Below are 17624 nucleotides of genomic sequence, written 5' to 3' on the forward strand. Positions count from 1 at the left end.
ACACTCTCGGCACTCCTGGGCATGCTAAGTATCAGAGCCTGGCACCATATAATTAATGTGGGTTTTAAAAATTACTTTATTCTACGTGTATCCCCCCCCCCATATGAATCCGTGCACCATATGCATGCCTAGTGTCCACAAAAGACAGAAGAGGTGGCCGAATTTCCTGGAACTGGAGTCACGGACAGCTGTGAGCTGCCACGAAGGTGCTGACAACCAAAGTGTGGTCCTCGGGAAGAGAAGTCAGTGCTCTTTCTCGGAGCCTTGGCTGGCCTGGAACTGTCCGTGTAGATAAGTTAACATGCTCAGAACTGTAGCAAAGTTAGACGTGCCCGGAACTGTAGCAGTCCTTCTGAGCACATTGCCAGAGTGTTTCCATTACAGTCACGTCATGCTTGACCATTATATAATCATTAAACCTAGAAACGGTCACTTCATCTAATCCTGTGATTAACAGGTTTGAGTTTGTGTAAACAAGCACACGCATAACTTCACATAATTATTTTACAACGACTCACTACTACCACCGATTACAATTAATTTTCCTGTCACTAAAATGAATGAAATGTAAATGTGGGAAGAAAAAAACTCAATTTTAAAAATGAGTTGAAGAAATACAAGCTTTGAGGGAAAAACCCAATACTTTTCTAGTCACTCTCACGGTTAGCAATTCCGAGTTAGGATAAAAATCAAGGCTTTTCTTCCAGGCCCCCAAAGAGACGCACTGTAGAATACCAGCTTGTTCAGGGCCTGGTTGTGAGGCCGGGACTGTAAGGCAGCTCCTGGCACTACCAGGTGCTCCAGCTCCTCGGGCCTCTCCTCAACGCAGCTGAGAGGTTTTGATAGCAAAGAAAGGCTTTCTCTCCTTGCTGATTCGCCCCACAATAGCCTCTATGCTTGTGTGCATAAAGAAGAACTTGACGCTCAGGCCTAGCCATCTGGCCTATTATGCGTTAACTCAGAAAAACCAAAGTGTGAGTGGCCGGCAGAGCTCATCCTTCTGGTGGCCCTCGGGGACCTCGTTCCTGTCTACCTGGGCGTGGCTCCTGATGGGAACTGGACTCCATGGCTTTAGCAGCTGGTCTTTCCCATCTCTTTCCAGGGTCCTTGACATTTTCTGAGATTAGCTTTGTCAACTGTTTCCAGTGTTTAAACGCTCTGGAGTTGTTTGGACAACCTTTAACTCTCGCAGTGGTCATTCACACTCAGCTGTCTCTATACAGAACTAAAAGACTAGCAGGCCCACCATCGGCGCCTTCCCAGTTTCTTTCTGTAGGAGTCCTACGGCGTGGCTCAGCGATAACTTGGCAGCTTTCTACATACCCAGTGTGGAAGAAAATGAAGAAGACCATCTATTCTTTAACCAATGATGTGAGAGCTATTTCAGCTGTACGCAAAGTAAACTCTTTGGTGTGCATTCCATGGCGTAATTGTAGACCATGAACTAAACTCCTAAAGGTAACAGCAGTTCACCAACATCTTTTTAATAGATATAGATACAGCATGTATATAACTAATATATATATATATATAACATATTATAATATAATATATATTGTTTCTTTAACACCTGGGAACTTGCAAACGCTGGAAGGGAAACGCCACCCCTCCTACCCCTTGCCAACAGCTAGTTAATACCTGAGGTGGCAAATTGTTTACCTATGAGTTGTTCACATGCAGCCAATATGACCCAGCCAATCCAGAGCCCTCAGCCAATCACCTCCCACATTAAGCTATTCGACCACAGATCACAAGGCAAGCTAACAGCTAAAGTAGCCTCAAGTGTGAATTCCTTCAAGTGAGTCTACCCTGTGCCTGTTTCTCAGCTCCTTCTAGTTCCTTCCTGATCTGTTGCTTCTCCACACGGCTGGGTTTAGCTCTTGTCGTGGGGATATGTGCCTATACCAATGTCTTTTCAGTGGTAGTTTACGTGAGCCGTTGACATCAGGTACCCAGATAATAATGAAACACGATTTCAGACGTTCAGTCAAAGAAAGAAGGGTAGGGAACAGAGCAGACATCCTGGCTCTGTATTTTGGTTACTACCCAAAAAAAGACTCGGATAAAACTTACTTTGCCAACTATATTTAGCAAAACTGTACTTTAACTCTTTCAAGGGACAAAAAAGCATGGTTTTCAAATAGAGCACTATATTGTACTGGGTAGACAGGTACTCATTAGTGTCCTTGGAAATAGCCAGGAGCAAGCATCCGCATTAAAGTCAACTGCTTGTAAAGGTTCAGAGGGTCCTTGATTTCTCAAGCACATACTCAAGCCAACAGTGAAAGGGACTTATAAGGGAAATAAATGCAGGGGATGGAGGGACAGCACTGCGGTTAAGAGCACCTATTCTTCTTCTAGAGGACTCAGGCTTCATTCCCAGCACCAACATGGCAGCTCACAACCGTCCGTAACTCCAGTTCCAGGGCATTTGAGACCCTCTTTCGGCCTCAACAGGCATTGCAAGCACTAATACACATGCAGGCAAAATAATGCACACTTGTAAAATAAAATAAATAAATCTCTTTTAAAAAATAAGAAAAGCAGACTCCATTTACCTGTGTAATAATGCAAGAGCTTAATCTCAAATATCCCAGACTCTGATATACCCATGACGGCTTCACCCCAGGGAATTCACTAAAGAGCAAAGTCCCCATGACAAGAAACCCTTCCTTAGAGCTTACTTCTGTGTCGTAAGACGTTTAATTTAACTTTGAGTGCCTAGCGGCCAACATCCAGTGGATGATAAATGTTCATTTACTAAGGAAATCAATATTTCTGACCATCTGACCAATACCGATAGATCAAAGAAGTGCTTCTAAGAAGTTTAAAAAATGATTCGGAGTTGAGCATTAAAGCTAGCTTCTCTGGCCCAAACTATTATATAGGAATAATGTCACCACATTATGTGTTCCTGGAGCACACCTTAAGACACTCATCTGGTTGCAGTGGATGTTTTGAGATACCCTGGACCTTTGCTGACCTCTGAACCCTGCCCATTTCTGCAGCTCCCTCCTACCCCCAGCTAACGGCTGGAGGGGGGGACGTGCTGCGGCTCTCTCTGCATGGCAACACACTTCAGAGTCACTTACCAAGGGCTCCAGCTCCTTGCGGTCTATGAGGTTCATCTCTGTGACAAAGTAATAGAAGTGTTTGTAGCAGGTGTTGACGTGAGCCTCTGCACCCATCACAATGACGCGGTCAAAATGGTGGATGTAGACGTGGACGAACACCCGAAAAAGACGGCACAGGATCTTCTTGCAGATCTGGAGGAAGTTCTTTGGGAAGGGAACGCCTAGAGCAACAAAACCAAAAAGGCATGAGACTACTAAGAAGGAGCTTTTCCCCTTACCTCTAAAATAAGAAAAATGGTGGCAGGGGAATACTGTGGTGGGCAGGGGGTACTGGAACTCCTTACTGCATAGGACCCAAGGGATAAAGGACAGTAGCAGATTAAAAAGTGTTGTTCCACTTCCAGATCCAAGTGGGCAGCTGCTAGACTCCAGCCAGCAGTGGCCAGAGGGGGATGGAGACTCAGTGTTATCAGAACTTGGGATTTCTCAAGGTTATTTCAGAAATCTGGAGTTTTGTGTAAACCTTTAAAAATAGGTTAATGATTAATTTGACTTTTTGGAAAAATTCCTGCTGCTAAGACAAAACATCTCTCTACATTAGACTCATCCTACAAAGCTTCCTGTTTGCGAATTTTGACTGAGAGCTTTTCCCAGGTGCCGTCTCCAAGGTGGGCAAACTCAGACTCCAAGTTCACCACTCGTTTTGTTCCATCTCTTTGAGGCAGATAGGTAGGTGTTGAGGGGCTGTGTTTTCACGACAGGGAAAGGACAGGTGGCTGGAAGAGTCACTCAGATCTCCTCTCCTATGTCCGCAGTTTCCAGCTGGCTGGAAGCAGCAGGCTAGCAACCCCACGTCCCCTCTCCCTCCCCGAAGAGCTACTTAAAACTCTCACTGTTTACCCTGCTTTAATCGGAAGTCAGTTGTAATGGATTTCAAAGTTAAACAGACTTTGTTTGAATTCCTGTTCTGCCCCTTCCCCTGCTGTATGACCAGGGCCAGTTATTTAACCTTTGGTCTCTCAGCTGTAAAGTAGGGGTCAGAGCAAGGCTTTCCTTGCAGGGTGGGGGAGGGTATCACAATGTATAAGATCTTCCTATAGCGCCTAGAACATAGCCTTAGCTCATAAATGGGGCTGGCCCTATCTCTGCACAAGGTCAGCAGTATACAGCCACTGTTAAAAGGAAAATTTGCATGTCCAGGAAAGACACACAACACCAGCTTCCAGTTCACTGTAGAGTGGTGTCGTGGGAATGCCCCAGGTTCTCAGAATCCTGGGTTTTGCTGTTCTTAGCTCCACAGGGACCTGGGTCAGTTATCTGCTGTGAGCTGTTCTGGTATGGAGATCTCCTGGTATTCTTGCCTCTCCAGGGCAGAATAGGAGTGAGGGACGATGCCTGACAGTTGGTTGTGAAGGGATTTGTCTCTCCAGGACCCTGCACAGACAGCAGCTTTTCTCAAAGGTTAAAGTCATCGCACTCAACAGACCCGGGGAGAATGTGGGCACAGCATAGTGGGTGAACAATAGGGCAATGGACTCTGGGATCTAGGGAGGAAGTAAACTATTGGAAAGGCAGGGTTGGGGCAGCCATTTTGGTTTTAGAGTTTTTTCCCTGGTGAAAAGGGGCCGTTGACATACCGATAAATGTTGAAAGAGGGTGTGTAATCCTCCAAAAAAGTTTGAGGGTCCTACATATGTGACTGGACTCCCTCTAAGACAAGTGAGGTGAGCTTCAGAAGGCTGAAGACGCCATCTTTACAACTTGGCTGGGAAGTAGGTTTATTATTCCCATTTCATAGATGAGCAATACAGAGGCTCTGGATCATAGGCTATAGTTTTACATAGCAGTGGAGCTGGGATTTCAAGTAAATCAGCCAAAAATCTAAAATCCAAAGTATAGATATCTTTGCAATTTGGACCTGGTTAGAGACAGTATTCAATTACTCTTTAACAGGACAGGGACACAAATAAGCAAATGAAGGGTGATGGAGAGAAAGGCAGAAAAATAACACAAAATAACAATAACAATAAAAAAGTGTCCATAGCATTAGATGTGACCCCAGAAACAGGTCAGCTTACCAACGTAGAGAAAAGCACTTTCCCTGCCCAGGCCTGAAGATCATGGACTTGGGATGAAGTGTGAGAGTGGAGTCCTTACTGTGTTTAGAGCCAATGCCGCACACTTTAAGTGGACTAACAGACTGCATCTGTAAAGCAGCCCTTAAATTATCGTTTTTATTTCAAAGATGAGTGAACGAATGCAAGTAACTACCCAACACAGCCTAGTGGACAGACAGGAGGAGGATCTGGACCTCCCTAATCTGAGTCTAAGGCTAGGTGCATCCAGGATGCTGAAGCCCTGTGGTGCTGAGGTGAAGCAGTCTGCAGCCCTGCAGCAGCAGGTTCTGTCATTTTCTGAGGAGGACTCTTTCCGGGGTCTTCCCCCTTTCATTCCTCTGGATCTAGTCTGGAAGAAGAGCCTCATCAGCTGTCAGGGGATATGGTGAATTCTGGATGTGACATTCTTCTTGTCCATAGAACTCAGTCCCCACACCCCACACGCCAACTTCAGAAGAAACAGAGTCTGGTCCGAGACCATCCACAAGGATGCTAATCTAAGTCCAGCAGGAAGGACCCCAGTCTCGGAATCTGATGGTTTTGGCTGCAATGTCAGGTCAGACTTCCACCATTTCTTTTCTTTCATGTAATTTATTCTTCAAAAACAGAAGAGATAAACAGTCCAAGCTAAGAAGAGCTCTGTGCACGCCACAGTGGGAACTTTCAGCCCAGCCCTGCAAGCCAAGGAGAAGCTGGGAGCCCTAGGGACCCTGGAATTCTCAGGAGTCCTCAGCTAAGCTAAAGATGAGACTTTTCTCAGCGTGAGACTGAGAATACAAAATTCATAGAGATTTGGGGAAGCCAAATTCGATCACAAAGGTTTTAGAGCCGTTAGGTAGCTGGGGCATTATGTTAGCCCACTGCTCTTTTTCTTCTATCTTTTGGATGGTCAGGTTAGTGTACAGGTTTTAAATAAGCTTTCTCCGGCAGTGGAAATGAAATGAAAGAGATGGTCCCAGCTATCAAGGGCTCATATGACCATCCCATTGGTAGATTCTGAAAGTTTGCATCCTGTATCAATTCTATTAGACAGCTGGGGGGAGGGGTCTGATATCATTTAATCCCAGTGATACCCTGAGCAGTGGTATTTGTCATCATCGTCGTCACCACCACCACCACCACCACCACCACCACCACCACCACCACCACCACCACCACCATCATCGTCATCATCTTAGCTTTTAAAATCGTTTATCAGGATCTTAGCCCAGCAAAGCACATAGACACTTAGCTAAAAAGACACAGCTATTTGGTTCTGGAGCCTATAACCTCCTGTTACTGTTTGCTACATAGTAGCAGGGCACTGATAAACTCTGCACTTCTCTTAGGTCACTTTCAGAAAGATGTAGAAAAATGTCTGCTTGAGTGTGTATGTGTATGTGTGTGTGTATGTGTGTGTGTCTATCTCACATATATGTATGTAATATAATATTATGTAACACACATATATTTACATGTATTTTTGTAATATATATACATATGTAAATAATATATATTTTTCCATTCCAGCAGCAGGAAGAATGAAAGCTACCAGATTATCAAATGGATGCTGCCTAGCAACAACGTCTGCCTCCATACCAGGCGGCCGAGTGTGGCTGGGGTCGACAGAGAACAGTCCTTGTGGTCTGCAGAGTATCACTTCTTCCGTTAGGACCAGAGTCAACCTGCTCCTGTTGTGTCCTATACCCCTCTTGTGTATGTAAGATACATGATCCCTCTGTTTTAGGCTTTCCATAAAATACGGTTTAAAATCCCCAATCCTGGGAGATTCTTAGCAGAAAAGAGAAGGTTGTGAGGTCAATTATATTTGCTAAAAGTGCTGCTTTCATAGGGTTAAAACATGTCAAAGCACAGAGAGAAATCTTAGAATGTACATGGCGAGAAGTCTTCTAGGCTCTGAATCCCCCTTTCCCTATAGCACCCGCTGGTGCTACCTGTTGTTGGTTACCTGGTCCTTCAAGTATCATTTCCAGTATTAGCACCTAAGAGCAATGTTGCCATATACAAACGGCCTGGCTGCTCTCAATGTCACCTACCTCATCTAGAAATACAACGCTATCTTAATACTATCTTCAGTTTAAGACATGGTTGTGGGGATTGAATACATATGCATATGAAAATTGTCATTACTGTGTTCTGGACAGCAAGGACTGTTTCAGCATAGCCAGTGTAGCCGTACTTTGTACTTGAGACTGAATTCTTCTTGTGTATTTATTTGCAGGAAGGACATCCTGGTATCAACGTATCCATTCTGAACTTGGAGTTGAACTTGGAGGAACGAGAGTGACGGCTCCTCGACTAATCACAACATTACAGCTTACCGTGTAGATCTCCATAAGCTTTTATGAGCTCATAAGGATTTATGAGCTGTCTTCACACACATCAGAAGAGGGCCTCAGATCCCATTACAGGTGGTTGTGAGCCACCATGTGGTTCTTGGATTTGAACTCAGGACCTCTGGAAGAGCAGTCAGCGCTCTTAACCACTGAGCCATCTCTCCAGCCCCTTCCGTAAGTTTTTTTTTAATGTGTACGCCTTGCATTGAGATAAGTTCTATGAACAGAGGCAACACTTTGGTTCTACTTTTTAAAAATTACCTGGGGCAATTGGAGGAGGGAACATATCATCAATCGAAATTGGAGAAAGGACAGTAATCTTATTTCAGTAACAATGGGAACCCAGCACCTCCTGGCTGGGAAGGAGGGAAAGCTCCCAGGGGAAATGAGAGCTTCTGATAGTCTTGGTCTACGTCTCGACACGGGATGCCGCTCACTGCTTTTGGAAGAAAGCAGGATAACACTGTAAAGAACAACACTTATCCAGCCTGTAGGTAGAAAGGAGGACTCTGAAACCCCTCTTCTTTAATCGTTAACTCTGTTGTTCGATCTAGGTTTCCAGGTGGTGAAAGATAAGCTTCAGTCATTGCAGTTAATCAGAAAGCCGTGCAGGGCAGTGTTAACCAGCAGCCTTCACTGCGGCAGACTGCACGTCATAGGTGCTAGGAGTTAAACTTTGACTAGTGTTAGGATAGCGCAGACAAATGCATGACAATCAACCTGGACCGGTAAATAACAAGTGAAATAGAAAAGCAGGTCTCGGAGTGATTTACAGTTGACAACTGAGTCTGAACAGTGTATGCCTTTCCTCTAGCCTACGCAGGCTACCTCACATCCCGTGGCTCTCAGATTAAAGCTGGGAGATTTCGAGATTCCGAGAAGAGAACATATCCTGATGAATGACCTACAAAGAAGTGACGGGCAGAGAAAGGACTTGATGCCCTTGTGTCATGTGGTGAGGTTTCCTCCTTACGGATGGGCCGGTATTGAAGTGAACCCGAAGTAGGTTCATACAGACAGGCTAGGATGAGCTCAGAGTCCCGCATGCCTGGGCAGAGGTCAGAATCCAAGGCACTCACTCTTGAGGTTCCTGCCGGGATTTGTTCCAGGCCAGGAAGGAGGCAGGCCAGAGAACTGGGGTAAGGGTGAGGTGAGTCTGCAGGCTGGGTGCTGACGAGACAGCTCCTCAGCCCTGGCTGCTCCAGAGGTCTTGGTACTCTGTCAAGAGCCGGCATCTGACGGATGCCTTGCTGAGTTTATGAATTGTCTAACCACAGCGTTCTGATCTTCAGGCCACATTTGGCGAGAGAGCTAAACCTAGCACGGAAGAGAGCTTCTGGGGTGGGGGTGGGGGTGGGGGGCATGCAGATTTGCCTTTCATCTCTGACTTAGTAAATCTCCTCTCTCCCAAAGAAAATTAAATAAAAATTCCAGTAATTTCTGAGCTCTAACCTGTTTCCCCCCCCTTTCCTTTATTCTCCCTTCCACTAGGCCCTCAAATGTGGCTTGTGTGCTCCTCTTATCCTGTTTATTGGAGAGAGAGAGAGAGAGAGAGAGAGAGAGAGAGAGAGAGAGAGAGAGAGAGCAGGCGCACTCCAGGGAAAACAGAAGGCTAACAAAGGGCTGGACAGGACCCAAAGAGGCAGTTTCTGAGCTATGAGCTTTCATTCTTTCCCCTCTAGAGAAAAAACCCAGACTCTGGCCTGTAATCAGTGCTGGGCTGAAGCCTGGGCTCTGGAGGTAAGGCTATTAGGAGTTCTGCTTGGGCCTGTGTCCTGCATAAGGACAGGGCTGTGTCAGTCCCCTCACAGATGACTCCTTACTGGCCAGCCTAGAGCCTGGGCAGGGTGGGTACGAAACAGCTGTTGAGAGAGTGCACACTAGAGCTCCCCTGTCATCAGCTGACACTGGCACCAAAGCTTAGAAAGGAAGAGGGCCAACTTGGGGCTGATGGAGCTTCCAGGGCCCATGATGAAAGGGAACCGAATCCGAGTCTGCAAATGCAAGAGGTTGTCTCTCTCCACCCTGTTGGGAAGCTTTATGGAGTTCTCATGGCTCCCTGTATTCCATCCAGCTGGCGGGATGTCAGAAACAAAACTCGTTAGAAAATGAAGGTGGAAAAGGGTAGCATGGCTCTGACCTCTCCAAACCTACGTGCCTGAGCTAAGGGCACTGGTTAAACATCCGGCTTTGGCACTGATCACACCGGAGTCAGATGTGAGCTTTGGAACCTCCAGGCCACCAACCCTGGGGGCAGGTTTGCTATTATAACTTCTAGGAGGCTCCGCGAGGAACGGTGACAGTGAAATGCACAGTTGAAGCACGCAGTGAACAGGGTCAGACAGTCCTATTGTTATAATGACAGTTCTTCTTTGTCACAGCTGAGATGGTGTCGGAGGAGACAAATGAAACAGGACAGGTGCGGCTGCCATTTCCCCAAAGGACAAAGACTTCTCAGAAAAGCTGACTGATATGGGAGTGAGAGCCGTCCAAAGGACTTGCTATGAATGATACAGGAAACCTCAGATTCTTCAGAGACCCTGATCACGTGTCAGTCACAACAACTGGATATGTCCACCTTTCTCCTTTATGGTGTCATACAGACTTGAGGGCGTTTGTGATGTCCCTTTTGCCTTTGGAGTCAGAAATGGGAGTGTGCACGTGAAAAATCCCTTTACAAGTCATAAAAATCACTCATTCTCAATCGCTCATGAATAAAAACAATATCCCACACACGTGAGAAAAGAAAACAGACGTCTGGCAGCAGGACCGAGAGCATACTGTTTCCAGAATTCTTGCAAGACAAAATGGAGTTGGATCACTGCAGTTGAGGGGGAAAAAAAATGAAAACAGATGTTTCTTAAGAATATACATCTCCTCCTCTTTGTTTACTCTCTTGCTCTCCCTACCCAGCCATGCTGCCCCAGCCCCTGAAAACTGTGTTCTAATCTGCAGAAGCCCCACGCTCTCCGAGACGGTGAGGCTGTTCAGCTGCAGAGAGCAGATTTCTTCCAGCAGATGTTTTATATTATCTAGATGTGCGCCTCGAGAAAGTGTCTGTTCGCGGTGCCAAAGAAAACAATTGTGTGTAGCAGGACTTTGTTCCTCTGCCTAAAAAGAAAAACGTCCCCAAACAAGCTGACAGCTGCAAATGGTTAGAAATAAACTGGCTACCCCTCCGCTCTTCGCCTCCCTTCCTCTGCCCTTCCCCAGCCCCTTTGTGTCACCCTCTAGTCTCTCGAGGTGGTTGGAGCAGAAGAAAGAGAAAAGGTTAACATGTGATTTTGTGTTCTGAACAGATTATTAATTCGTTCAGACATGCCATTTTCCGGGCACAGAAAGCACTGTTTCGGCCACACAAAGGAGCAACTGTAAATACAATATGCCCGAGTGTCATCCTTCTGCTTCTCCAACACCATTGTTCAGCTATAGCAGGCTGCCCCTCACCCATATCTCCAGGATGGCCTCCTCTGTTCCTGGCTGTCATAGCATGGACACGCAGGGGGACGCAGACTGAAGAAGACCCAAGAACACTAGATTACGTATAGATGGGCAATAAAAACAATTAGGAGAAAAGGAAGGGAGAAGGGAGGGATGGAGGGGGAAAGAGGGGTGGAGGGAGGGAGGGAGTGAGGAAGACAGGTAGTTTGGGCCAGGGGTCATGGCCTAGGAGTGTAATCCCAGTATTAAAAAAGGACAGAGACTCCCTTTTCTTGGATGTGATATTTTGAGTATCCTCATAGATAAAAATACCGTTTATTCACCAGTAGAGTCTTCCTTCCATTTTTTCTTTTTTTCGGAGCTGGGGACGGAACCCAGGGCCTTGCGCTTGCTAGGCAAGCGCTCTACCACTGAGCTAAATCCCCAACCCCCTTCCTTCCATTTTTTGTGCAGGTTATTGGTCTCACACTTGTCTGGACTGTTTCTCTTGCATAAACCACAGGGCCTCTCCTGCAGCCCACGCCACCGGCACTACTTCCCAGAGCACCTCCTCGAGGTGCATGTGGCTTCCCCTACAAGCGCTCTCACTTTATGAGTGCCGTTCTCCTCTCTCCACCTGGCAGGTGAGAAACCTTCCAGATGTGCAAACCTAGCCAAGAAATCGGTCTGTATAAACCTCCAAGGCAACTAGCTTCCTACCTCCAAGGTGAAACCAAAGCTATTAAGTGCGATTTCACACATGTGCATCTACCTATCTCCAGGGATTCGTCTCTAGATTTTACAGTTTGCAGGCTATACTGCAGCCATGCAGGGCTACGATTCTCCTGCTTGCTTCCAACTCTTGGGCTTCGCTGGATTTCTCGCCACATACCATTGTTTTGTTTTGTATTTGCGGGGAGAGGGTCGTTTCTTAAAGACATTTACTTTTACTTGTATGTAGACACAGCGTATGCATGTCTGGTATCCATGGAGGCCAAAGAGGGCGTCGGATCTTCTGGAACTGGAGTTAACAGGAGGTTGCGAGACGTTGCGTAGAAACTAGGAACTGAACCGGAGTCCTCTGCAAGAACACCAAGTTCCCTTAACCACGGCGCCATCTCTTCAGCACCGTGCCCTTTAAAAACAGCCTTTTAACTTAATTACATGTCTTCACAGAGGAGGGTGCACTAGAGTGTCTGGGGAGAGCTCATGGAGCTGAAGTTGCTGGGAGTCGTGAGGCGTCTCGTGTAGGTGCTGAGTGAGGATCGAACTCACCATGTGCAGGAACAGCACAGAGCTCCCTCGGCAGTCAGCACAGGCTCTTAACCTCTGAGCTATCTCTGCAATCAGTCCCCTGCTCTGCATGTTTGTCTGGCTAACTCCCATTTATTATCCAAAGTTCAACTAAACTATTATTCCTTCCAGAATGTTCTCCTGGCTCACTTTACCCTCAGTCTAGTTGCCTAACACCCTGGGTTTCTCCCGGTGGTACCTAACATGGTATCTTATATTGTTTTGTTTTTCCTTGCCTTTGGTTGCTGTTTTTCCTAGAAGACTACCTTTGTAATGTCAAAATATATATATCTGTTTGCAGTTATATCTCTGTCAGCTACTGTTCCCAGCATATGATGGTTCCCAGGAAGTATTCATCCGATAAATAGAACTTATAGTCCTCCTCAAATTCACGTGCTGAGTCCTCACTGCCCCCAAACAGCAGTAGGGCAGGGGTAGGTGGTCAGGAGAGCAGAGATCTCATAAACGGTCTTAGCCCCTTCTGTAAGAAAGCCCCACTTGATGTTATAGCAGACCATACCAGCTATGAAGTAGGCCCTTGTCAGATTTTCGTGGGCTGCTCCTTGATCCTAGACTTTCCAGCCTCTAGAACTCTAAAAATGAATACATGCATATTAGCACCGAGCTTCAGGTGTTTTCGCTACATCAGCCCACGGGCGTGTTGAAAGGCAGTAAAATAAGCCATCGAATGAGCATGTAAAACTTGAGTAATGTGTGGGTAATGAGCACCTATTTTTGCAACTCCCAGCTCTGGCCCTAAGTTTCCAGTCTGAAAATTGTCACTAGTTTAAACAAACAAACAAACAAACAAACAAACAAACAAACAAACAAACCAACCAACCAACCACACAGGGAACTGCTACAGACCTATGTTAACTTTGTCATGTCTAAGACAGTCAGCTGCAGCGAAAACTAATTCACACTTCTCTCACCATCTTGGAGAAGGGCATCCTTCATGTAGCTTTTTACTGGTAGTGAGGGAGATGCATTTCCCAACTCCACAAAACATGATTCACATTTTAATTCAAGTTAATTGTTTCTAGATAGAAAAGCCACAAAATATGGAGCCTCACGGTTTCTAAGGTTTGCAAAGAACTGGGGTTGATTGACAAATGACCCAGAGACACGTAATGGATTATGGGTAAGGGCAAGACGAAAAAAGGGGAACTCATACTAGTGATTTTGCATCACTAAGGACTGGACCTTCGCTAAGGGCCTTGGATATGCCGAGCAGGTTTTACAGCACTGAAGTACAATTTGACCTTCTACGGAAAGAGAGGAGGATCCAGAAGGAATGGCCAGTAGGCTCCAGTCTGAAGAGATATTTCCAGATCCCCAAAGCAAGATGTTAGCCTGAAGTCGAAATGTAACATTTGGGAATCTCTCCAGAAAGAATAGGTCTAAGAAAGCTGAAGACAGATTAAATGTACAAAGACTGCGGAGTACAGGACGTATGGAGGCTAAGACTGCCTGCAGATAGCCCTTTCCACCTGAGACACAGCAGGGCCTACGCAAGCAACTGCGTCATTACGTCCGTGAGATCCAATCAGGGTGAACAGGGAGGGGCCAGAGGAAACAAAAAAATGTCCTCCCAAATCTGAATAGTGGATGAGAATTGATCTAAATTCATGGACTAAACTATGTAATTTAAGTAAGTGATCTGCTTGGATATGTTTTGAACCCAAAGTGACTTTTTTTTTTAAAGTAAACTTTCAAAGATTATAAAAGCAACACTGGTAAAGTGGGGGCCGTAATGAGCGGGATGCTGTGGGCTTTGGCACCTGAAGGGAGAAGATCCAGAATTCTAGATTTTCCTGTGGAATTCACTTACAGTTAAGTGTTGGTTAATATTTTCTTAAAAAAAAAACTTAAAATTATTCTCAGCATTATATTTATCATCATCGACTTTAATATAATCGATTCTGCCTGGTTAAGTATAAGCCTTTGACCCTATTTTTAAAGATTAAATTAACACAGGGCATGCAGCGACAGCAGCATGCAGGAAGCAGAGGCAAGAAGATTATGAATTCAGAGCCAACCCCGGGCTATACAGAAAAACCCCTGTCAGAACAAAAACAAAACCCCCGAACTCTTCTAGATTAATAAGGAGCACGAGCTGTTCACACACGTATGCTGCCGATATCGTTCTTTAGTGCAAAGGAGCAGAGAGTCCGTGAGGAGACAGAATGGGATAGGATATAAGAGATTTACCTAGGATCCTTTAAAGCACCTGAAAGACAGGCGGTGCTCAGTGAAATGCAGGGATGGACACAGAGACGGCTCAGTGGCTGAGGGCACCTGTCAACCCGAGTGTGGTAACCTAGAACCCATGGAAGAAAGAGCCAACGCCCGGTGGATTTCCTCTGGCACACACACACGCACATGCACACAGTAGTAGTAGTAGTAGTAGTAGTAGTAGTAGTAGTAGTAGTAGTAGTAGTAGTGGTAATTCAACAACACCAACAATTCAGGCATGCAAAAGAAACCCAGGAACCAATGGAACAGTTCCCAAAGACCAACTTCAGAACATTCTGACCAGCAAAATTAATGTAGCCGCACTGGATTATAACCCAAGGTAGAAAACAAATATCCTCAGGGTCTTACTGACATAGTAATACGTGGCTGGATGATAAATCAGGACTTTGCAAATGATCTGTGTGGCACAAGTCCAAGCGGTTTATGAAGATACGACCTGGGGGCAGAGGAGTCTGAGTGAGTTCCTTGGGAGTGGCTTGTCTCCCGAAAAGCGTAGTCTGGAAGGAGTGCGGCCTGACAAACAGCCCTGCCCAGGTGATGTCAGCCAACGTCAGCATGGGTGAAGATGGTTCATGTACTCCTCTGTGACCCAATGAAAGCCATGCACTTATGAAGCTTATGTCGCCATCTTACCATGACGAACAAGCGACAAACGACAAGGAAACAAACTCAAAGGAAATATTGTACCAATGCTTCTTCAAGCGTTGACGTTCCTCAAAGAGGAGAAAAGTCTGCCCCACCTGGAGACTGTTCTTTCAAACTCTAATGAAATGGTCTTACGTGGATGTGTGGACACGCAAACACACACATGCACAGATGCATCATAGCCCAGAGGAGTCCAAGAGACAAGACGACAAGTGTAACTGGTAACTGGATAGAATCCAGAAGCAGAAGAGGGGTGTCAGGGACAACTAGCAAACTTCAAATACAGAGTGGAATACAAGTCTTCCGCTGTGATGCATGAGGGGTTGAATTCATGGAAGATGTTACAATATGGAAAATCTGGCCCATGGTGTATGGGATCTTCGGTCCTACCCTTTGCAACTTTTCCATAGTTCTAAAACGGTTCCATATATATATATATATATATATATATATATATATATATATATGTATATGTATATGTATATGTATGTATATATGTATGTATATATAGTCAAAATATATTGCTGATTGCAGTGGATATGAGTTTATGTCCTTGTACGCAAAACATATTTACCAATAAAAATATCTAGTTGGAACTAATTTGGCAAGCCCATTATTTAGTAATTACTCAGAACAGTGAGTGGTTCTCAATCTGTGGGTCATGATCCACCTTGAGGGGGGGAGTCACATATCAGATATTTACATTATGATTAGCAAAATTATAGTTATGAAGTAGCAATGAAATAACTTTGTGGTTGGGGAGGTTACCACAGCATGAGGAACTGTATTAAAGGATCACAGCATTAGGAAGGTTGAGAACCACGGACCCAGAATTCCAAGTTGATAACTGCAGAATGCTAAACAAAGAACAGAGCCCTTCTGAGTATAATGCTAAGATAGCTTGTTTCTGGCTGCATAATGTTCCGAACAGAGAGATTACGTCACCTGCTCAGGGACACTGCCACAGAACTGGAATCTGTATTCTAGAGCTGGCCCAATCCAGAACAGCCTGTGCTCAAATGGTACACTCTCTATGTCTCAAAACCCCAGGCCACACTTTAAAATTCATTTCATCCTCAAAAGTGTCTTTCAATGGTTTTTTTTAAAATTGCAGTGCCAATAAATTTGTAGTGTCAATGTTAAGGTTCTCCATGACACATGACTTTGGAGGAAAATCTGAGAGTTCAGGAAATTTGTCTCTTGGAATTTGATGGAACAGGGATATGAGGAGATATGACAGGAGACACATGACCAAGGCACTTACTCCTCAGGACCAAATGCTCAACGAACAGAGGTAAGATATTGAAGGTGGCAGGTCAAGGCTAGCCGGCAGGTGTGTTTACTTTGGACTACAGAAATATTGAAATGTTGCCAACTGCAAAGGGGAAATGAGCTCAAAGGTTGAGAGTGCTGGTTTCCTTCAGAAGACCCAGAACAAATGGAGTGAGCAACAGGACAACAGCGTATACAGATGAGCTCCCACACATGGAGATGCTGTCACATCCGGGCAGTCCTGTCCCTTCCACGTCGTCATTCTAGCACCCTGGCTTTTTTTTTTTCTCTATATACTTTTGCTCTTGCTTTTTTTTTTCCCCCTACTTTTAATTATGTGCATGACTGTGTGGTCATAGACAGGATTCAGCAAGGTCAGAAGAGGGCATCTGAATCCTTGGTTGTAACCTACCTGATGTGGGAGCTGGGATTCAATTTAGGTCCTCTGAAAGGGCAATACACATCCACCACTGAGCTATGCCTCTTTCTCCACACACACACACACACACACACACACACACACACACACACACACACACACACACACATACGACAGTCTATCTCTTCTCTTTCCCCCACTCTATCTCCTCTCCTTTCCTCTTCTTCTCTCTCTCTCTCTCTCTCTCTCTCTCTCTCTCTCTCTCTCTCTCTCTCAATTGAGAAAGGCCAGAAGAAATAAACTAGTTACAAAAGACACCTTCATTTTTCCCCACACAGTCCAAGGGAGTAAGACAGCTGGAGGCACCTGATTACAGCTAGAAGGTAAGGGAGGAATCTCACTTTGCTACCTCTTCTGGGTTTACAATCTGGTGAGCTTTCACCAAACTCAGCATCTCTCTTTCTGGTTCTTCAGTTAGCAGAGCAGGGCTGTGGCTGGGATGAGTGTGTTTCAAATCCTTTATTATAGCACCGAGATGCTGTTGAACTGGTAAGAGGCATGAGGCATCCTCTTTTCTTCCTTCCACCCATCAACAATTAATGTCCAACTTGATGAGGTTAAATTTGCAACCTCTTGGCTAAGGCGATAAGGTACAAATGGATATGTCATTTTATGACCCTCCAACTTAGGCAGGTGGCTGTGACCTTCCAGTATTGCCACACAGCCCTGCCCACCCAAGGATTGCTAAAACATCTTCCCTTGGCTAGAGTCCTCTCTGGGCTAGAGTCCTTGGGCTAAACCTCTCCATTCTGCACACATACATGCACACACA

The 17624-nt window shown here is 45.4% G+C and overlaps 1 protein-coding gene and 1 long non-coding RNA gene across 2 annotated transcripts in view; one reads left to right on the forward strand and one right to left on the reverse strand.

Moving 5' to 3' along the window:
* Mob3b (MOB kinase activator 3B) overlaps nucleotides 1–17624 on the reverse strand; it is a 191656-nt gene that overhangs the window by 30541 nt on the left and 143491 nt on the right. Inside the window, exon 3 of the mRNA NM_001108970.2 lies at nucleotides 3093–3295. Coding sequence (NP_001102440.1) covers nucleotides 3093–3295 — 203 coding nt within the window. The remainder of the gene's footprint in view (nucleotides 1–3092; nucleotides 3296–17624) is intronic.
* LOC102549876 (uncharacterized) lies at nucleotides 6710–11121 on the forward strand. Its single transcript, XR_005504713.2, has 4 exons — nucleotides 6710–6886; nucleotides 7413–7701; nucleotides 8342–8482; nucleotides 9909–11121. It is a non-coding gene; the product is annotated as an uncharacterized LOC102549876 (long non-coding RNA).

Source organism: Rattus norvegicus, chromosome 5, assembly GCF_036323735.1.
Source record: "Rattus norvegicus strain BN/NHsdMcwi chromosome 5, GRCr8, whole genome shotgun sequence".
Classification (NCBI taxonomy): domain Eukaryota; kingdom Metazoa; phylum Chordata; class Mammalia; order Rodentia; family Muridae; genus Rattus; species Rattus norvegicus.